The sequence below is a fragment of the Palaemon carinicauda genome, chromosome 7 (genome assembly GCF_036898095.1).
Source record: "Palaemon carinicauda isolate YSFRI2023 chromosome 7, ASM3689809v2, whole genome shotgun sequence".
Classification (NCBI taxonomy): domain Eukaryota; kingdom Metazoa; phylum Arthropoda; class Malacostraca; order Decapoda; family Palaemonidae; genus Palaemon; species Palaemon carinicauda.
This window is the reverse complement of record NC_090731.1, coordinates 120,029,205-120,052,962: the sequence shown is the minus strand read 5'-3', so window position 1 is coordinate 120,052,962 and position 23,758 is coordinate 120,029,205. Positions and strand designations below refer to the sequence as shown.

Genomic DNA, 23,758 nt, shown 5'->3' with positions numbered 1-23,758 from the left:
ATATCAGGTTCCACCACGAGCTGGACGGTGGGGATCTGATCACTGGGGATCACAGAGTCTTTAGATGCCTTTGGAATCAGCAAGGCCCTCAAATCTTCGCTGGCGAGATACGGTCCGGTGGCGTTCTTTTGGAAGCCACGCACCCATTTGCGTAGCTTCTCTCGAGCGTTGTCCCTTGCCTCCGCAGAAGGAGGATCGTCGAACGCCTCGGCCAAACGACTCTTGCAGATTGTGCAGTTCTGCGGGGCCCAATACTTCAGGTCGCCTCTCTTGGCGGCACAGGGGGCGTGGGTCCGGCACACCTTGTGCCGGTAGAAGTCCGGGCGCTTCACTCCACAAAAGTTGCTTTCGCACTTCATATACTCCTCCTGTAAAAGAAAGAGATCATGAGTACATGGAAGGCATAAGAATGACTTACATTACTCTAAAATTAAGATAACTTAATCTAAGTTTTTAAGCGTTAAAACAATTCATAAGGTATTATAATGCCTGAGAGTAGAGAGTGGGAAAGGAAGTAGATAGACACATACTTGTGAATCCCGCCCAGTCGGTTACCGTAACCTTATTAGTAGGCAATTTCTTTTGTGGCCAAAGGCCACAAAACGGAAATCCATATGGATAAGCCGTGGTGGGTAGAAGTTAAGCCTCTAGCAGAAATTGCCTGCGAGGTGTAGCAGGGACTGAGACCACTCAGATCCCTGGTTAGAAGAGGAGTAGGGAACACCCCTTATTAGATATAGGTTCCGGCAACCGGCTGCGCGAAGACACACAGAGTATGCTGGAATATTGTAATGTGCAATCAGACAGCACAGCCAAAATTTCAAAGGTAAGACAATACCTATATGTGGAAGTGGCTAAGCCATCTGGCTGCAGTGTGCTGGCTGTCGGCATATTGTCGGCAGGTATGAGAAGGGATGCATGTCCCTTAACGTCTCCAGGGGTTTCCGGCAGACCGACGGAACGCCGGAGGCCGATCCTGCAGGGTGGAAGGCATCAAGACAGACACATTGAGTATCTAAACTGTAAAACAATATTGGCGACCGCCGGCACAGTGGCAGGTCGCCGGCAGGAGGTGGCGGCTCCGGCAGCCGACGGCTGACGGCCTGATGAGCTTGGATCAATTCATAAGACAGATAAGCGTATGATTGTATACCTCGACCGCCGGCAATCAATGCCGGCACCCAGGTGGCCGGCACGGAGGGTCAGCCAGCTGTTACTAGGTAAAAGGAGGGGTGGGACGTCGGCTGTATGCCGACGGAAGGCGGCAGCCTTCGGCACACGGAAGGCTGACGTCTTAGAGGAGGGAGGGCATCTTATGAAAAAATGTCACCAGAGGTAAGGCGGTATCGCCGGCGGTGGAGGCGGCAAGGGACCGGCACCAGGATAGATGGAAAGAAAGGTAAGGAGGGATGGGAGGGGTAAGACCACATACTCCTCCGGCATCCCTCTGGAGAGAGTGCACTCATGATAGGAGTAGATACTCATAGCATCCGGCGGCAGGGGGACGGCAGTCGTCCGGGTGCCTGGGGTAACCCAAGGGAGGGTTAGAGGGCACTCAAGAGGGGGAAACCCCCGCAGGTCGGACCGCTGCCGGGGACTACCCCCATAGAACGCTATGAAGGGTATGTGTACCAGAGCGGCCAGCCCAGCAGGGGAACAAGTTAGCCCTACCACTCCACCCAAGGGAGGAGTTGTAGGACTAAGGACATATGTGTATAGGCAAGCCTACACCAAAGGGATAGGTAGGGTGGCAGAAGATGAGGGGTCTTTCATAGGGGAGGCTCTGTACAAGAACGGCCACCAACGAGAGGGAGAACGCTCCCTAACCTAGGTTAGGTAACCAGAATGAGATTGGTACAGGAGTACCGTCTCAAACTATAAAAGTACAGAATCAACACCCAGAGCCTAACCTAGAGAAGGAGGGTTAACTCCTAGGCTAGGTAGGCTGAAAGACACATCGCAAGTTGCAGGGAGGGAGGAGTAACCCAACCAGGTGCAACTGAGGAACGGCAGAGCCGTTCCTTATTTCTCGGTCACAACCCTAAGGGGGAATCATTCCCTTAGGGTAGACAGAGAAGCGATAAATACTCTGTTTGTAGACAAGATTCCCCTATATAGAAGGGAAAGCATGGCCACACAGAGGGAATGCCCGCAGGCAGGGGATAAGGGAGCATATAGGGGTTCCTACATTTAGGTTAGTGTGGAAAGATACGCAATCAACCCAGTCCCATATATGGTCCCCGAAGGCACAAACACTTACATCACAGTTAACAGTATGTTTAATAGTGCCACAATCTTCATAACTTAACCTAGGATCACTGGTATATATCATGCATGAACACAAGCACTAAGCTACCTAGCCTAGGGGCTAAGCTAGCGATCTAGTATGGGGTCGAACGACGACCGAGTAGATGAGCGCTAAAACACGATATAAGTAATTCTTAGCTATGAAGACTAAATAACTAATAATATAAATTAGTTAAGAGACCGGATAAGGCTGTTCTGGCTAACTAAATAAGGCATGCAATAGAACAGCGACGCCATAAAATGGCGCGTCCGGGATCGCCACAGCTCCGCCACAAAACACAATATTTTACGAAAAGTAGAAGTTACTTTACGGCTAGAGCTTATTTAAACGATACTGGGACTTGGTACTCAACTTTCCAGAAGAAGGCGAGGCTGAAGGTAACGACATAACGGCGATGTAAGTCGATGAAAATCGCACAAAGGGAAATCCGACCAAAGCAAGGGGCTACAGGCTGAAGGATGAGGACGGACGTGACGTCACTTAGCAATGGCGCCCATTTGTTTACGTTTCGAGTACCAAAAGTAGCCACGGACGAGTGTAACTGTGGAACGGCTCCCCAGTTATTCTCCACCTTTCCATATCGAAGTGTTAACTCTATATGGGGTGCAGATAGCTATGTGGCGTGTTAATACATACGTCCCCTGTTGATATACGATATCCTAGAGGAAACCTTTAGGGTACTCGCACCAGAAGTTAGAATTCTGTGATAACCTTTAGTTTAATTCTCTGGGAATATCCCTGTAGTTAAATATACCCCCAGGAAGCTACTGAAGGAACCTTCCATCAGGACGTCATGGCTTGAGCCCAAAAAATTCATTATGCATGTTGCATAAGATTTTTAATAATTCTGACCATCCTTTATATTTAGATCTTCCTGGACAATTCCATCCTGTTCGTAATACTAGGCAGGCAGTTAATTCTAATAGCCAGGCCTTTTCTGTCATGAGGCTCAATACTACACAGTATTCTATAAGTTTTATTCCAGCTGTGATCAAGTTGTGGAATGATCTTCCTAATTGGGTAGTTGAATCAGTAGAACTTCAAAAGTTCAAAGTTGCAGCAAATGTTTTCATGTTGAACAGGCTGACGTAAGTCTTTTTATAGTTTATAAAAGACATATCTGTTTTGAAGTTGTTACTGTATTTAGAATGATTTATTGTTAATTTGTTCTCATCATTTATTTATTTTCTTATTTCCTTTCCTCACTGGGCTATTTTTCCATATTGGAGCCCTTGGGCTTATAGCATCTTGCTTCTCCAACTAAGGTTGTAGCTTGGCTAATAATAATAATAATAATAATAATAATAATAATAATAATACATACATACATACATATAACAAGGCATTTCCCCCAATTTTGGGGGGTAGCCGACATCCAACAAATGAAATAAAAAAGGGGACCTCTCCTCTCTACGTTCCTCCCAGCCTGACAAGGGACTCAACCGAGTTTGACTGGTACTGCTAGGGTGCCACAGCCCACCCTCCCCCGTTATCCACCACAGATGAAGCTTCATAATGCTAAATCCCCTACTGCTGCTACCTCCGCGGTCGACCGAGCCACTAGAGGAAGCAGCAGGGCCTACCGTAACTGCGTCACAATCGCTCGCCATTCATTCCTATTTCTAGCATGCTCTCTTGCCTTTCTCACATCTATCCTCCTATCACTCCATCCATGCACCCAAACCTTGGCCTTCCTCTTGTACTTCTCCCATCAACTCTTGCATTCATCACCTTCTATAGCAAACAGCCATTTTCTATTCACTCAACATGGCCATACCACCTCAACACATTCATATCCACTCAAGCTGCTACCTCATTTCTTACACCCGTTCTCACTCTCACTACTTCGTTCCTAACCCTATCTACTCGATATACACCAGCCATACTCCTTAGACACTTCATCTCAAACACATTCATTTCTGTCTCTCCGTCACTTTCATTCCCCACAACTCCTATTCATACATCACAGTTGGTACAATCACTTTCTCATACAGAACTCTCTTTACATTCATGCCCAACCCTCTATTTACTACTCCCTTAACTGCCCCCAAAACTTTGCATCCTTCATTCACTCACTGACGTACACCTGCTTCCACTCTACCATTTGCTGCAACAACAGACCCCCAAGTACTTAAACTAATCCACCTCCTCAATTAACTCTCCATTCAACATGACATTCAACCTCGCACCACCTTCCCTTCTCGTACATCTCATAACCTTACTCTTACCCACATTAACTCTCATCTTCCTTCTTTCATACACCCTTTCAAATTCTGTCACTAATCGGCCAAGCTTCTCTTCTGCGTCCGCACCAGTACAGTATCATCCGCAAACAACAACTAATTTACCTCCCATTCATGATCATCCTCGTCTACCAGTTTCAATCCTCGTCCAAGCACTCGAGCATTCACCTCTCTCACCACTCCATCAACATACAAGTTTAACAGTCATGGCAACATCACACATCCCTGTCTCAGCCCCACTCTCACCGGAAACCAATCGCTCACTTCATTTCCTATCCTAACACATGCTTTACTACCTTTGTAGAAACTTCTCACTGCTTGCAACAACCTTCTACCAACTCCATATAACCTCAACACATTCCCTATCAACTCTATCATACGCTTTCTCCAGATCCATAAACGCAACATACACATCCTTACCTTTTGCTAAATATTTCTCGCATATCTGCCTAACTGTAAAAATCTGATTCATACAACCCCTACCCTTTCCAAAACCACCCTGTACTTCTAAGATTGCATTCTCTGTTTTACCCTTAACCCTATTAATCAGCACTCTACCATACACTTTTCCAACTACACTCAACAAACTAATACCCCTTGAATTACAACACTAATGCACATCTCCCTTGTACTTATATAGTGTTAAAATACACGCGCAAACCCAATCTACTGGTACCATTGACAACACAAAACACATGTTAAACAATCTCACCAACCATTCAAGTACAGTCACACCCCCTTCCTTCAACATCTCAGCTCTCACACCATCCATACCAGATGCTTTTCCTACTCTCATTTCATCTAGTGCTCTCCTCACTTCCTCTCTTGTAATCTCTCTCTCATTCTCATCTCCCATCACTGGCACCTCAACACCTGCAACAGCAATTATATCTGCCGCCCTATTATCCCCACCATTCAGTAAACTTTCAAAATATTCCGCCCACCTTTTCCTTGCCTCCTCTCCTTTTAACAACCTTCCATTTCCCTCTTTCACTGTCTCTTCAATTCTTGAACCAGCCTTCCTTACTCTCTTCACTTCTTTCCAAAACTTCTTATTCTCTTTTATGAGGTAGTAGGTTGGCCAAGGCACCAGCCGCCCGTTGAAATACTACTGCCAGAGAGTTATGGGGTCCTTTGACTGGCCAGACAGTACTACGTTGGATCCTTCTCTTTGGTTACGGTTCTTTCTCTTTGCCTACACATATGCCGAATAGTCTGGCCTATTCTTAACAGATTCTCCTCTGTCCTCACACACCTGACAACACTGAGGTTACTAAACAATTCTTCTTCGCTCAAGGGGTTAACTACTGCACTGTATTTGTTCTGTGGCTACTTTCCTCTTAGTAAGGGTAGAAGAGACTCTTTAGCTATGGTAAGCAGCTCTTCTAGGAGAAGGACACTCCAAAATCAAACCATTGTTCTCTAGTCTTGGGTAGTGCCATAGCCTCTGTACCATGGTCTTCCACTGTCTTGGGTTAGAGTTCTCTTGCTTGAGGGTACAATCAGGCACACTATTCTATTTAATTTCTCTTCCTCTTATTTTTTTAAAGTTTTCATAGTTTATATAGGAAATATTTATTTTAATGTTACTCTTCTTAAAATATTTTATTTTTCCTTCTTTCCTTTCCTTACTGGGCTATTTTCCCTGTTGGGGCCCCTGGGCTTATAGCATTTTGCTTTTCCAGCTAGGGTTGTAGCTTAGCAAATAATAATAATAATAATAATATGAATGACCCAATCCCTGACCCCACCTCAGGTCAGCTGCCCTTTTTGCCTCACTTACCTTACCCTTTAGTTTTAAAGATTTTAGAGTGGCTTTTAATTATTGGCCTAAAAGGTGTAAGTTTGATTTTGCTGGGTTCCAGCACAGGTAGGTGTTTCTGGAAAGATTCACTGGCAAAAAGTGCTGCAGCCGAGTTGCTACCAAGAAGGTATCCCAATCTCTGTAAAGATTGTCTACCAGCAATTAAGAATTCTATTTATAATTATTGGCAAAAGTATTGGGATAGTTTAACCGAAAATAAGATGAGAGAAATTGCGATTGTTATATCCCCCTGGGAGGTATAATAGGATGCCCTGAAAATGGGAGACTACCCTTTGACGTCTCCTCATTGGTCACAGTCGGATGACAAAGGAGTTTCTGCTGGCTGGCCAATACCAACCATATTGCGACGACTGTTCGATACCCTTGACAGTGAAGCATTTGTTGACCAAATGCCCCACTTAAAGCACAGAAAGAAATAGATATCTGTTAGAGGCTCGGGGTGAGGATGGCTGGTTCACCCTTGCCAAGATCCTTGAATATGATGTGTTGTACAATGCTAGTGGTATTTTTAAATCTATATTGGAATCAGGTCTTCTTAACGCTATTTAACTTTTATAACATTTACTTTTCTGGTGTTAATTGAATATTCTTTTAATTTTTCTTTAAAATTTACAATATCGGCGTCAATAACCTTCGATGTCAGGATGCCAGAGAACTTCAAATCATTCATTCATTCATTGGGTTGGGTCAGGGTCGTCAACCTGTATCCCAGTAGGAAGTCGAAACCTGGGTGGAGTATCCCAACCCTCGGGCTGTGACAGAGCCGCTACTGCATCCTAAATCCTCCTCTGTAGAACTGGGTCATCAACGACCTTCAACACCAAATTCTTCGGAAGAAACTTTAAATCCATCTTCTCTCAAGGCTTTGAGAAGAAAGCTAGAACACAGACAGCCCCCTTCTGAGGAGCCGCTGCAGACAGAAGCTCGCCGGGAGCAACAACAGGCTCCTTGGGAGTAACTGGATATAGCATGAATAATCTCGACTCGGGAGAACCGACAGTTGTCTGTGAACAAAATCGCTGAGCCCCTGTAAGTCCTCAGCTGAAGGTTATCTCCTGGAGGAGTCGTAAACTGTCCCTGTTTCCTCAGCTTTCAGTCATTTTAACTGGAATAATACACAGTTTCTCCCATAAATGATAAGGCTTAGGATGAACAGCCTTGGAATCTTCAAGGTATTGCTGATACCTTGACATGTGACCAAGAGAGGAGGCAACAACTGGGATTGAAGGACAAATTGGAGCACTAATGGTGGCAGTCGTGTTATACGGGTCCAAAGAACAACTAAAACTCACTGGAGACCCCAACACAGTGAAGGGAATAAAAACAGGTCTTAAAGGTTTCTCAAGTAATAGAGCTCACCAGCTTTAACATGCTCTTGAAACCATAGGACATCCCTTGCGAACACATGGGTGCCTGATAAGGTTGGTGGTATCAAGTGATATTCGTGCTCACTCTCTGCACGCCAAAGAAGAATGGAACTGATCGTAATTAGAGGCAGAAATGTTTTGCGAGGGCGAACCTGGCGCACACTCGCATGCCACTACATCACATTTAGTTCACTCGAAAGCATGAGGTGCACGAACACCAGCAAGAGCACTTGCTGATGGTTCACATGTGCACTCACAGATCTGAGCACACGCTAGGATGGTGGCTATCAGGCAAGGTTGGTTTGTTCAGGAAGATTTCCTGCTTCTGCAAATTATCACCAAAATAAACTGGCGCTATCCCCAAAGGAGCACATCCCGAAGACGAGCCTAGAGGGCAGCGCGGTTGAGAGACTCTTGCCCAAGGGGCAGGGTGGAGAGTGCCTCCAACTCTGGGAAGTTGTTGACAGATACGATCGCCAGATTGCTTCGGAGAACTAGTGCGAGGTGGTGATGAATCACTCACATGCTTACGAGGAACTCAAGGACTAGACCAGTAAAGAAAGGAAGAACTCACATTTGCGAGAGAGTTGACCATTCTCATAGGGTCGTGGTTCATGCGAAACCTCAGGCTAAGCGAACTTAGCACGCTGCGAAGAACCAGCGCACCAAGAGAACTCCGCGCAAGGCTGGAACTGTAAAGAGAACCTGACTGCAACTACTCAGGATGACCTGGAGTTATTGAGGGATTATCCGCCAGGGATACGAGACCAACTGGAAGGGCTCAATGGGGGAGATAAAGACCAATCCCTGCGAAGGCAGCTGTGTACTCCTCCTGTGCCCCAAGCTTTAACATCTCCAACAACTGTTCTTTTGTAGGGGAACCCGAAAGCCTCAAGAAAGGCCACAACTAATGCAGTGTGCCAAGAGAGCTAGACTCCCCGCGGGGAGAAAGGGTCGCTGTTTTGCTAGAGGAGGTAGCGCGATTTTTCAAACCCAAAGATTGTCTGGGGTCAAACGACCATCACTCTTGTCTGATCGGTCTTCAGAGAAAGCCAAACAGGAAGAGGAAGGAGGGAGAGTATGAGCCCCAGGAGGAAGACGTCGGGACTTCTTTAACTTCGAGAATTAACTCGAAGAACGAAATCCCTAAAACCAAGAACTCCTTTTTCAGGAGAAAAAGAAGTTTTTTCAGCCTTTGCAGCCAGTTAATAGGAAATTTTTCAGAAGAGAGAGAGAATACGTCTGCATTCGACCATATCCAAAACAAAAGGTGAAGGATGTTCACTGGGGGTGTGTGTGTGTGTGTGTGTGTGTGTGTGTGTGTGTGTGTGTGTGTGTGTGTGTGTGTGTGTGAGCAGGGAAGTTGGTCTAACCCCTTCTAACTAGCACAGGGTTGTTAATACTTTGATTGAATGTTTTTATGGCTAAATCCAGCTAGAGATGAAACATATAGCCATAGCACAGAACGAAGGTTTGTATTTGTCTGGGAACAAAATTAATTTTCTTTATATAAACTGATGAATTAACCCAACTCTAAGTCTTTTTATACTTTTGGAATCCCTTAGAGAGACTGACTGTGTAATTGTATTCAGAAGACTAATTGAGCAACAGTATTCTGAAGAATGAAAAGAAAAAAAAACATGTCCAGGCTTATTTATTGTGAAAGTGACATAAAAGCAAACATATATTTCTTATGATGGGTCATCATCAAAGTTGTCACACTGCAAAGTTTTTTAAGAGATTTGAACCTTTTGGCACAGTAAGGATGTTAGGTAAGGTTTATGATAGTTTAAGTTATTGTACTTGCTCTTCTTAATAAAGGAAATTAAACAGAACACATGGGTGGTATAGACCTTGCACATATATCTCCTTACTGTATTGTACATTTTTAAGATCAAAGAGTTACTGCTTTCAAATTTTTGCTCGACTAATTAATATCCACACTCATGGCGCAAGTTTTAACACAGATGCTGTGATTTCGCATAAGATATCAGAAACCTTTAAAGAAACAATTCAAGTTGGAAATAGCTTTATATTCTCTCCAAGCAAACAAAGCATCAAAACAGGGGCAATCATCTCTTGAAAAGAAGGAGGCTATGAAATATAACATTGGCCACTGTGAAAATGGGAGATTTAGAAACTATTGCGGTGGTTAGTCAAGAATAAAGAGTAGAAAATTTGAACTGTTCCTCGTTAGGAATTTAAGAGGAACTGTATTATGGATAATCATGTTATAGTTTTGGACACTTGCCATGAAAAATGTATAAAAATATTTTATAAAAAGTAAAAAAGGGCCATTATTTTTACATTTGCTAAAAAAATTGCATATAAATCTTGTGGATAAAACATGAATGAAGAAGACAACATTTAAGACAAGAATCAATATCTTACTAAATATGAGGTGCTCCACTACAAACCTATTAGGTACTTCCCAATAGCCCAATTTAGTTTATATCCAGAAACTAGAACTTTGACGGAGCAGAACTGAGGATGCCTGAGGCTAAGGTTAGGTCCACATTAATGATAACAGCAACATAGTAATTCTCAGCATAAACACTACATGAGGATGTAACAGGACTTGACAAGTCACTTGTTAGTGAATCTAGCAGGAGCACTGGTCCTAAAGAGTTTAGCACATGCCACATTACAGTTTCCTCCTCTTTAGGTGAGGAATATAATACTACTGAGAAGTGAAGACTTCATACAGTAAAAGAGGACCAAGGGATTAAAAATAATCTATTTCTGGGATTAAAGAAACTAAAGCAATGCAGAACAGGAAGTCTTTGACACACCTAACTTCCAAGACACTTTGGTTTGAAGAGCAAAATTTTGGAAGATCATGAGCTCTATCTTTTAGACAATCTTGCAGATGATGGCTCTACAGAGGCCACTCTGGCACAACAGAGCATATGATCATGCTATTACAGGGCTCTACTTTTTTCAGTCATGAAAATCAGCAGAAACCCAGATAGGTTTAATTGACAGAATTTAAACCAGAATTCAAGTTAGATGGAAAGTTCTCATTGTCTGACCTTCCTAGTCTGATCTACATCCGAGACCTATGCAGGATACGGTAATGGTAACAAGCAACTTTGGCCTGAAGAGTCACACTTTTGTTTTTGTTTCCTTTCTTGCTTTACAGGTATACTCGACCAAGTGATAACTGCGTATGTTTTTTGTAATGACATACTGGCCAGAGTGGGTCCTTGGAACAAGCCGGACACTTAACAGATAAAACCAAGAATTCAGAGATCAAGTCCAATGTTTAGTTGCTTTACTTGAGTGAGCTTTGGTTCTATTGCTAAGCATATTTCTTAGTGACACAGCATTAATTTTCGATCTAGTTTTTCATTGGATTCCAGAAACCTTTCATTGGTGCTCATAATGATCTCTGCTTTTCTCCCCAGGAGATGGTCACATACTGCTTTTCCCCCCCAGCAAATGGTCATACACTTCACCAGAAAAGAAGACATTGTAGTCAAAAGAGTAGCAGCAAAGTATCGGAGAAAATCTTCTTCAGTGAGCAAGTCTTAATACAATATACCCAGAGGATGGAAGAGGAAGTATTTTCAATACTGTAAACAGTCTCGACCTCCTAAAAGCAAGCAAAACAAAATGAATCTTAGGTTTCCTGCCAGGGGACCTAACTATTTTACCTCGACAAGAGTCTTGCTGTTGAAATATCAGCAGTCACCATTTCAGGCTGATAAAAGTGATGGTAAAAGCAACAAGTCCCAGGGAGAAGACATTGTAGAGGGTATAGGTGGTTCTCCCCCACGGTATTCCACACTTGGAGGTGAATTGAGGAGCGGATGTCTATAAAGGTTGTGGGAGTGGAGATTTGAGTTTTGATTCTGAAAGGGTATCAATTTCTATATATGGCATTGGTTACCATTTACCTCCATTCCAATCAACTTTTGGACGATTGTCAAACACTCATATGTTCAAGAAGACCATGGTCAGAGAGTTGAGATCAATAACCGAGAAGCAAGTAATCAAATAAGGGCCGAATGGCTCTTGGGGTTTTACATTGACCTCAGCCTGATGAATCATAACCTGCACACTTCACTCATGATAGATATGGAAGCTTTAGCAAAGAGTTCCAGCCAGGATTTCATAACTGATAGATCTTCATGACATTAACTTTCATATCCTGGTACATCTAACTTCATCATTTACTGCTTGAGTACGCAGGATCTTTCAGTTTATGATTCTATCTTCCTTTACCTAGTGTCTATCTTCATGACATTAACTTTCACATCCTGGTAACATCCAACTTCAAAAAGCATTGCTTATTTGGGTAAGCAAGATCTTTGAGTTAATAGTTCTGTCTTCTAAGATTTTCAATGGAACATTCACCTCACATTGGTAGCAGCTTGGGAACACAAGGGAGAGAGTAAGATTCAGAATATATTTGAACAAGTGCATTATAATGGCATTGTCACTAGGGAATCTTTGATAAAACCTGCAGGAACTTCTGTTTTTGCCAGCAATTGGAGCTTCCACTCGCCCAAGAAAAATCAGAATTGAAATTGGACTTTGAAGGTAAATTAGCTAGGGATGTCATGGATACACTGGACATTTGACCTCCCTAATCAAGACAGGGAGCAATGGTTACTTCAGAGACTGGATACCCCTGCTCAGATACGGCAGTCACTGATAAGGCAACTCATTGTGCTGGAAAATCTTGTCCTTCTCAGTTGGTTTAGTATTTGCTCTCTTCTACTCTAACTCAGCAGATCCTGGGCAGTATCAGAATGTCCAGGAAGCACTTCATTGGTGGCTGTAGTACAGCATTCGTTTTGATTTTGAAGAATGTTCAGAAAGAACTTCATTGGTGGTAGTAGTCCCAAAACCATATATTAAAGTTGCAGTTCCACTGCTTCCTCATATTAGGATGGGAGGCCCACTCCTGAGACCACCAGGAGGCAGCTACTACGAGGCAGTGAGTATCATATTAGCAACATAGAGCTGAAATCAATCTATCTGGGTCTTTAACCCTCATTAATCAAATACCAGGTAAGATGGGTGGAATTATAAAACACACCACAACTACAGTTACTTATCTGAATAATGAAGTTGGCACGAGGTCCGAGTCTGTCAGCTGGAAGCCTTGACTTCTATCTGGAACAAGAGCTGGTGAGATTGAAATCCTCCAGAAGCCAAATCCAAGAAGATACAATGTATAGGTGGAAAACATTAACTGAAGAAATTAGATCCTCCTATTATAAGTCTCTTCATATCCACATCTGAAGGGCTCTAAGACAACTAAGAGGGATTCCTTTAATAAACCTTTTGGCATCCAGCCTCAAATCAAAGACAGCAACATATTCCATTGTGTTTGACCTAGCAGCCTGGAAGACAGATGCACTTACATGTTCATGACCACAAAATGGATAGTGTATTGATCTTCAATTTCTGCAAATGTACATTTCCAAAGGAAAGTAGCTGTCTAGTTCTTTCCTGTAGGTTTCACGAGATCCTGGAGATATTGTGTAATTTTGCTTGGAGGTTATACAGTACAACAAAATTTTGGATAAGGGTTTCTTTGATGACAACAACAATTATTTACTGGACCTGCACTCATGACCGTTAGCCTTTTTTCAGTATCAATAGTCTGTTCTGTGATTGGTGCATTATTTCATACTTTTAAGAAGAAATGCCAGAGGCAATTTTCCCGGAACTTCTAATCTAGACCTTCACCCTCTTCTTTTTAAAGCATAACCCATTTTGTAGTTGATGCAATACCCTACTCTGGATTTAGGGGATTTTCTTGTTTTTTATGACAAAAATGTTAATTTTAATCATTCAAAGAAGTGAGTGCTCGAGAGTTTTGTAATCCATTACTAGGAGCCTTTTAATCAAGCTTCCTTTCCACATTTTATAATGAATAAAGACTTGCTTCTGGTATTTGTATCTTTGAGATTGGTCAACAAACTTCATGCACTCTGCTAAGGTACCTCACAGTAAGAATTGGAAATCTAGGAAATTTTCTTTAGCAATCTGCTTTAAAGTTAAACAACAAAACCAAAATCAAGAAAGTAATACAAAATGATAAGAATTATCTTGCTTTTGTGGCAAAAGACAGACTTAATAAGGGAACAATACCTAAATAACAAAAATATGAGCAAAAATTTTCATAAGAACTGGCATCATAATATAGGAAATTGGACATCTTTATTCTACACATAATGAGCACAAAAATTTAAAAAATCTATACCTTATTAAATTCAAAGGTAAGTTACAATTAACATAAATCGAACTATAAATAAACACTACACTTTTCTTTGGTAAAGTAGATAGTTTGAACTTTTCACATAAGTAGAGAGCCTTGTCAATAGCAAAATAAATATGGCACTTTTATAAGAAATAATTAAAATCATTATCTCAACTTTTGTGATAAGAGTAGGATGATGTGAAGATGAGAGATACCGATAACATTTCCTCAACAGAGTGAGTAACGTTAAATGCAAAACAAACAAAGCCAGATAGTTTTCATTAGTGTTCAAAACCTTAATAGCCTTGTGAGCTAATTATGGAAAGTTAGAATAGCCAATGGGTCAACCAGCTGAGCCTATTAACAGCCAATGGCTGGTCCTCCCTAATCCCAACGTGGGTGGAGAGGAGGCTTAAGGCCTGTCCACACTATCAGGCATGCCCAACGGGCAAACAGCGATACCAGATTGGTAACACCAACAGGTACATTAGGAGAGTGAGTGAAAGAGGTGGCAGGTACAAAGGTGACGTCAGAAGAGAGGAAACGATGGGCATACATGAACAGGCAGAAACTATCTCAACTAGTTAACTCAAGCAAATCGGGGATTGGTATGGAAAAAGTTTATAGCCCCATATTGGGGTGTTTTGTGACCTTTCTTTCCTCAATGCTGGTGACACTGAATTAAGATAGCACATGAGAGATAATAGTTCAAGGAAAGTTTCAGAATTGTGCAAAATCTATTGAGCATGATTACTACTCTTGAAAAACCAATTCAATTTGAGGCAGATTCACATGATTTTCCTTGATAATTTTCATACTAAAATATATTTTCTCTCTCTCTTGGTTGTCTAAAATAATTGCGTTTTAAATTATTGTTAAGGATATTTTATAAAATATGGTAGTTTAATGTTTAGATAGTGGCACATGACCCATATGCACTTGTCTATGTGATTCGAGTACCTCCTAGTGATTATTATCCATAGGAAATGATATTATGAAATTTATGTCTGCTATGTTCACTTCGCCCGCCAGTCTTTGCCATCTAAACAAGTAGAGATTGGGGGCTACCCTCTTTCTGGTAGCACTGTTTATTACCAGATCCTTGCCTGTGGTTTTCCCGCTTCTGAACGTTTTCAATCCTCATTCTCACTACCCACTGGGATCTGTTATCACCGTTTACCCGTCAGGCATTCTCAATCGTGTGGACAGGCCTTAAGACTGATTTTATGCATATACTGTATGGTTAGTCTTTATGACATTGCATGGTAAGCACAATCTATTCCATGCCTCTGCCTCTTACGATCAACTTTTAATCAGCTAATGCAATGGGCAACTTCCCTTGTAATGATCTCATGTAAGTGTAGACTCCTCTTTATTCTTTCAAAAGTTTGAATTTAGCAATCAATTCTTACAGTCTTATTGGGTGTAAAGCCAGTTTATTTGTTGTATGGACACATCAGAGTTGACTGCAGATCTAAGTATCATATTACAAAAGCAGGAAAAAGAATGTTCCCTTATGAGAGAACAGTATGTGCTGACTCTCAGGGTGATTTAAAAACAAAACTTATAAAATCTATTACATCAATACTACAAAATATCAAAACATCTATACCATCTATATCAATAGGAGAATCATCACTTCCATTTTAATCTAAGTTTCTAATTAATAGAGTATGAAAAAAATATTTTTGGAGGACCAAACATCTTACTCAAAAAGCTATCAACTTCTTTAGAAATATGGCAATTATACTTACAATAGCACTAAAAATTATTCACAGGAACCACGACTTTAATACTAATCAAGGTTAGCAGAAGCTTTGAAAGAAGACTGAAATACAGCTAAGAAGTCCATTGGCGTAACTTTTTTACCACTTTTTTCTGGAACTTCAACATCATCAGGAATTACATTTTTTTCTTCATTATTTTCGTCACTGTGGAAATTTTGACTTGAATCTTCCTGCTTCACTTCCTCACAAACATTCTTTTCAATTATTCTTTCATCATCTGGCTTAGATAGTGTTTGAAGAATTTTCTGTTTCATTTCTTCAAGTGCTGTTTGATCACTATGAATACCTCCTTCATCGTATGTATTTAATTTTACTTCATTCTCATTGTCTTCCTCTTCTGAACATTCTACTTCTTCATCCACCATTTCTCCAGCCTCTTTGTGCTTCAAAATATGCTTCTGGAGAGCATAATTATAAGCAAACTGAGCATCGCACACACTACAAGAATAAGGTTTATCACCAGTGTGAGTTCGCATGTGAATTTTCAAGGTACTTGACTGGGTGAAACTCTTGGGACAGACATTACATTTGTGAGGTCTTTCTCCTCTATGCCTCATCATGTGTACTTTTAGGGTATTTTTTAGTGCAAAAGAGCGTCCACAAAGTTCACATTTGTGATCCTTGGTTTTTTCTTCAGATGTTGCTTCGTCATTTGGTTTTGAATCTTCATTGTTACAAGCAGAATCTGAAGTCTTGTCCTTGTCATTTTCATGTGTTTTTAAGTGATTCTTAAGAGTACTGGACTGAGCAAACCTTTTAGTGCATAGCTCACAACTAAAAGGTCTTTCCTTTGTGTGTGTCCTCATATGCGACTGCAAGGCACCCTTCAAAGCAAACTTCTCATCACAAACATTACAAGCATGCGGTCTTTCTCCCGAATGCAGTTTCTGATGTGTCTTTAAGCTACTAGGCTGGGTGAAAGTTTTTCCACACACATCACATTGGTAAGGTCGCTCATTTGTGTGAGTTCTCTTATGGAAACGCAAAGTACCGACACGGCGGAATTTAAGACCACATTCTTCACACTGAAATGGTTTCTCATCACTGTGTATTACAGAATGAGACCTCAAATTCCAAATACCAGCAAAACCCTTACCACAGTCTTTACAAATATGTGGTTTCAATTTTGAATGAGATAACATATGCCTGTTCAGAGCTTTAGGATAAGGAAAGGTCTTTCCACAGATGTCACACAAATACGGTCTTTCATTCATGTGAGCTACTTTCAAATGCTCCCTCATTACATTCAACTTTGTAAATGTTTCCTTGCAATGAGGGCAATGGTGTTCCTCTTTTAAATAGCAGATACGCTTGTGATTTGTGTAAGCCTTCCTGGCAAAAAACTCCTTCTCACAAACCTTACAAGTAAACCATTCATTCCCATCATCACTGCCTTTTTCAGAGGAAGTAGGTGAAGAATCAATGAAATCTCTGGTGACTTCATCAAAAGAAAGATCCTCTCTGTCACTAATAACAGAATCATTTTCGTTTGTAACAATGCCACTCCTTTCATCATTCCTCTCATTTTCAATTTCTTTTACATGCATGCATTTCTCATTTTCCTTTTCTTTACCAATATCAAGTGGATCCAACATTTCATCATTTTCCCCTTTCTCGGATGGAGTTGATTCTGTATCACTTGGAAGAGCTGCTGCCCAAATACCGGTTCTATTAATAGTATTCTTAGAACTTCTTTTATTAGATGCTGGACTGTCATTTATGTTATCTTCTGTAATAGGAGCACATTTCTGAACAAGAAAATCAGCATTAGATGAACATCCTCCTTCTAATTTTGGTTTTGAAGGGTAACTCCTCTCATTATCTCCTGAAACTACAGCAGTACTTTCCTTATGTACTGAAGGAAGTTCTTCAAATGTATTTATGTGTGACAAAAAAGTTTTTCGTTTTTTGTATATATTCATGGGATACTCTTGGCCTCCATTTACCCTATTGGGATCATCTTCAAATGTTTTTATAGATAAATCCATGTTGCAAGCATTTAAAGATCTAAAGAGCAATTAACTACATATTTTGAAAAACTCATATAGATGTAGAAAACTGATAATATTTTCACATCCTTCATATCTCTTGTTAAAAATGCATAATTGCTATGAGTTTCTACAACCAATAATACACAGTACAGTACTTAGAAACTGAAAAAATATCTAAATGTTTACCAGTCTTTATCAAGAATATCTATAATCCTTACATTTTCTTATAAAAAATCAAATGAATAATGTATAATCATGTCTCAGTTACAGCTACAGTTTCCTCAGTATCTTTTGATTGTATATAATAAAGATCATAAGTAAATCATAAAAACAGTCAGTTTAAACATATGTAAAGTATGAAAAGCTTCCATAAATCATATCAATAACTACAATGAATGATGTAAAAAATGCCTCGTATAAACTGTTTCACGTTAGATGAACTTCTTCTCTTCCAATACTTCAGTCCATCCACTTCCAAAACAGAGAAAATTCATGCGCTTTGTAGTTTATTTGCTGTGCAGCTCATTTCCAGCAACGTTTATCCGTTTGACGATACCTGCAAAAGCGATATTACAAGATTCTTGTGAAATATGTTAACTACTAATAAAATGTTTTCTTAAAGATTTTTTCAATCAAATCCATCAATAACTCCCAATAATGATGTTTCACATGATCCCTACGCTCAGATTCTTTTATTCACACAAGAAGAGAATTCTTTTACAATACTGTACAATAACAAAATGCCACCGGGACTCTAAGACATATATTCACAACACCCTTAAATTTTGTGTAGATTGCAAAAGTGACAGTGAAATCAGAACTGGGAGGAAGCAACGATAAACATTAAATGCTGTATTTGTATGAAAAAAATAGTTCTACGTCATAGGAACTGTGTATTATGCATTAATAACCCATCAACCATTTTTAATCACTAATTGGGTGGGAATGAAAGTTTCTGATTGTCCCAGATCATATGTAAAATTTTGGCTGATGGATCCAGGGAAGCAATAGGAAACTTTAATATGCCAAGAACCTCAATTTAGTAAATCAAAAGATTTAACTTGACCCCTTAGCTACGATGATGCCGTTTGACGTCAAAATATGCCCTGCGATACACATGTGGAAGTTAAAATCCCTCAGAAAATTTCTCTAAAAATCTTCACCCCTCAATATTAGCCCTTAATCCTCCTCCTCCTTTCTTTAGCCAACCACCGAAGTCTTTGTGATTTCAGCATTTATTCCTGATTTTGTAAGAGCTATTATAGTCTGTTTTTATGTTACCATGTTCTTCAAGTAGTTAGTTGATGGAGTGGTGAGAGAGGTGAATGCTCAAGTGCTTGGTCAAGGATTGAAACTGATAGACAAGAGTGATCATGAATGGGAGGTAAATCAGTTGTTGTTTGTGGATGATACTGTACTGATGGCAGACTCTGAAGAGAAACTTGGTCGATTAGTGACAGAGTTTGGAAGGGTATGTTAGAGAAGGAAGTTGACAGTTAATGTGGGTAAGAGTAAGGTTATGAGATGCAGGAGATGGAAGGGTGGAGTGAGGTTGAATGTCATGTTGAATCGAGAGTTACTTGAGGAATTAGATCAGTTACTTAGGGTCTATTGTTGCAGCAAATGGTAGAGTGGAAGCATATGTATGTCAGAGAGTGAATGAAGGATGCAAAGTATTGGAAGTATTGGGGGCAGTGAAGGGAGTGGTAAGGAATACAGGGTTAGGCATGAATGTAAAGAGAGTTCTGTATGAGAAAGCGATTGTACCAACTGTGATGTATGGATCGGAGTTATGGGAATGAAAGTGACTGGGAGACAGAAACTGAGTGTGTTTTGAGATGAAGAGTCTAAGGAGTATGGTTGGTATATCTCGATTAGATAGGGTTAGGAACGAAGTAGTGAGGGTGAGAACGGATGTAAGAAATAATTTAGCAACTAGAGTGGATATGAATGTGTTAAGATGGTTTGGCCATATTGAAAGAATGGGAAGTGGCTGTCTGCTAAAAAAGGTGATGAATGCAAGAGTTGATGGGAGAAGTACAAGAGGGAGGCCAAGGTTTGGGTGCATGGATGGAGTGACGAAAGCTCTGGGTGATGGGAGGATAGATGTGAGAGAGGCAAGAGAGCATGCTAGACATAGGAATGAATGGCGAGCGATTGTGACTCGGTTCCGGTAGGCCCTGATGCTTCCTCCGGTCGCCTTGGTGACCGTGGAGGTAGCAGCAGCAGTAAGGGATTCAGCGTATGAAATTTCATTTGAGGGTAGATAATGGGGGAGGGTGGGCTGTGGCACCCTAGCAGTACAAGCCAAACTTGGCTGTATCCCTCGTCAGGCTAAGAGGAGGGGAGAGAGGAAAGGTCCCCTTTTGTTCCTTTGTTTGATGTCAGCTACCCCCTAAAATTAGGATGTGGCTTGGTAAATAGAATATATGTAGAATCGCCATACTCTCTCTAGCAAGTGGTGACATTCCCTACCTGAGGCATTATTCAAACCCCCAGCACCACCAGTTTAAAAACATAGGGATCCTCACATCACAACCAACCAAAATACTTGCGATTCTAGTTCTTATTCATTATTATGTAAGGTCTACTTTAGTGTATAGATTTCTATGTTGGCATACATGTTCAAATCACACAGAAAGTAATATATAGTGTTCTTCAACTATCATCAGTTCTCCGCCCGACTCACACAAGTCCCACCCACGTCACCTCAACGTTTTACCAGAAATGCAAGTTGTTGAGACATGGCAAGATTGGTCTTTTTCTTATATTATTCCTTTTTCTCAACTATCCTTTCTACAAAATATCATCATCTTCATGTCTTATATATTTCATATGAGTGTTGTTCATTGCTTTCATGAGTAAAAGTTAGCCTACTGTCATTATTCCCATTTACTGACATTCTACGCCATATGTCGTGTTCTTACATGCGCAGTCTCTTATTTCCAGGCACGTGGAATATCCCCCCCCTCCCTGTAGGTGTGAGTTTTTGTTTGTTCCACAACCCAAATAGTTCAACAAAGAAAAAGCCAATTCAATAAGAAAATAATTACATTCATTGAAGAGGAGATAACACCTAACACTACTCACAAGAGGAAGACTATGAGCAGTCATGCTCCCCCCTGCAAAACCACAGAGTTGATGGGAATCCTCATTGGGGTTACTCATATACTGGCCATGATCAAGGCCAGGCTTGCCAGGACAAAGCAGCATGTCCACTCATCACTAACAAATAGCAAAAACAATGTAAAGACAAAAAGCATTGAACTGCCAGCAAGTAGGACGCAGGGAAGTACATCAATACAGCACTACAGCTTAAGTCAGAGTGAGGGTGGCTTCACCTGTTGGGGGGGAGGGGGGCTACCAACCATCAGACAGTCAACTATGTTTATCTTGTTAAAAGTTTAACAACTATTCGGGCTTCACTGAAGTCAAACTGGTACTCCTCTTAAAGGATGATAGTATATATTACATGTAAGAACAAATTTCTGTTAAACTTTCTAATACACAAACTTAGAACTGAAAGTTGCGCAAAAGGATACTATAGGTTATATTGAAAGCAGGGTTGTTTTTATTTTAAAGAAAAAAATATTTAAATCAAGATTTAAATCAAAATTCAATATAATGTCAGAAAGTACCTTGGAAAAATAAAAAGTAAAGTGGTTACTATTTATAAATATTGCAACAAATGAACAAAATCCTAGTTAAAGCCATAACATTTTGGGTAAACTTGGTGTTTTTAAGAATTAAAGTTGTTGCAATGATACAAATCATAAAGGTCTTGATTTAACAGCGTTATAAGGATTTAAAAAAAAAAAATTGATTGTACAGTACTGTACAGTATATAAACGGATTTTGAGCGAAGCGAATCATCTATTTTTGGGTGAGATAGCCATGTCATCCTGATGGAAGGTTCCTATAGATAGCTTTCTAAGGGATATTTGGCTACAGTGATATTCCCAGAGAATCAACCTTTAGGTCTCCAGAATTCTAACTCCTGGCGCGAATATCCTTAAATTTTCTCTTCAGAATATCGCATAATATCAGGGGACGTATATTTTAATACGACACATAGCAATCATCACCCCCAATAGGGTTTACGCTTCAAGGGGGAAAAGTGACAAAAATAGAATGGGAGCCATTATCAAGGTTACCCTTCCTCCCTTACTACTACGAGTATCTAGATGGCACTGTATCCAATATAGCGCTTCATTCCTTGTAGCATTGAGCATGGTGCTACAGATATAGTAGTTTCGGGAGGGATCCTGCCAAGGCCTTTTCTATAGAAAAAGAGGACGGGTCCATCAGGATGACATGGCTATCTCACTCAAAATCCTTTTTTGGGGCTCAGGCCATGTCGTCCTGATGGAAGTTTACCAGAGAATTACTAGAAAGTACTGTATCTGTGGATTTTATAGGTGCCTTAACTTTGGGACAAATTTTCCTACGGTCACACAGACCATTGAGACATATGACGTTACCGTTATACGTCATTACTACTATCATAGACAATGTTAGTGCTTCCTGCCCCCTGCAGGGAAGAGTCATACTAGACAGTAGGAAAGGGGTCTCAAGGTTTGCATATAATGTATGACAGAACATAGCCTCAACCACATATACAAAAGTCTCACTGTTTGTATATTTGTGTTAGATCATAGCCTCAGCTGTATATACAAGATTGTTTATATAATGCTATATTTACTCAAAAGAATCCAAAATAGTAAACATATAGAATCTTCAATAAATATGGAAACCTGCCTCTATTGCCTTGACGACGACTTTCAAAGCCTTCGATGTAAAGGGAAAGGCTACTGTAGCTGGAACAAGAAACGTAGGATGTTTCTTGCTGAGGGCTGACATTTTAGAATTAGTGTAGCCCACCTTTTTTTGGCTGCTTGACAAAAGATATTGCCCCTTATCATGGTCAAATACTATGACCTCGTTGGGTTCCGTCTCTTCCTTCGATGCTGGTTCCAGCTTCAGACGAACAAAGCAGTCTGGGTAAGCATTGAAGCTTGGCCAGAACTCGATGTCATCAGTAGGGACGGCTCCCATCTTCTCCGAAATAAAGAGTTTGCCGTTGGTGATCGGCATATACTCTGCATATCTCCAGGGATTAGTGTCGGAGCAGGGTGGAAAGTCTTGGACTCTGAGTCTCTTGTGAGACCCACGGGAGGAAGAGAGTTGAGCGATTCTTCTCCCAAGTTTCGCTTCGCGAACTTCGCCTTGCTTGCGAATACTCTCCATCAGAGCCGTAAGATTGGCCAGTGCCGGTCTTATGTTATCTGATGGAAGGGCAGATGTTGAGGGTACCGGCTCCAGTGCCGGCACCGAAGGAAGGGACTCCGACTCGGCTTCATCATCTTCTTCGGGAGTCAATGTAGACTCTTCCTCTTGATCTTCTCTGAGAAGATCTTTCTCGGTATCCGAGGACACTTCAGACATCCTTTCCTCTTGATGGATTTCCATATCCTGTAATGTGTCACTGACTTCCGTCTCTACAGCAATCTGGACGCATGGAATTTCGGGCCGAGTCTGGCGTACAACAGCTTCAATACCCGCTTTAGGGAACAGCAAGTTGCGCATCCTCTCATTAGGAGGGTACGGTCCCGTAGAGTTCTTCTGGAACCCACGTACCCATCTACGCAGCTTTTCTCGAGCTGCATCCCTTGACTCCCCTGCCTCGGGGTCATCAAAATCTTCGGTAACTAAGGTCCGGCATATATTGCAACCTTGGGGGTCCCAGTACCGTAGGGCTTGTTTAGTGATGGTGCAAGGGGCATGAGCTCTGCACACTTTGTGGCAGCAGAAGTCCTTACTCCTGACATTGCAGAAGATGACTTTGCACTTCATAAGGTCCTCCTTTCCAGAGGCAGAAGTTGGAGATTGCATGAATAATCCTCAAAAATCGAGCGCAAACGATAGAGCAACAAGGAAAACCACCGTGCGAAATATGATATTTTAATTATAAAATAAATTTTTGAATATACTTACCCGGTGAATATATAATAGCTGCAACT

At 41.0% G+C, this 23,758-nt stretch overlaps 1 protein-coding gene across 5 annotated transcripts in view; it reads right to left on the bottom strand.

Annotated features, from left to right (window-relative positions):
- Nucleotides 1–9,384: 9,384 nt before the first annotated feature.
- LOC137643998 (zinc finger protein ZFP2-like) overlaps nt 9,385–23,758 on the bottom strand; it is a 73,961-nt gene continuing 59,587 nt past the window's right edge. For 4 of the 5 annotated variants that reach the window (XM_068376855.1, XM_068376858.1, XM_068376856.1 and 1 more), the window contains one exon: nt 9,385–18,294. In XM_068376855.1, coding sequence (XP_068232956.1) covers nt 15,756–17,735 — 1,980 coding nt within the window. In that variant the 5' untranslated portion in view covers nt 17,736–18,294 and the 3' untranslated portion in view covers nt 9,385–15,755. Of the gene's footprint in view, nt 18,295–20,828; nt 20,964–23,758 lie in introns of all 5 variants that reach the window. The other variant, XM_068376857.1, reaches the window with a different exon arrangement.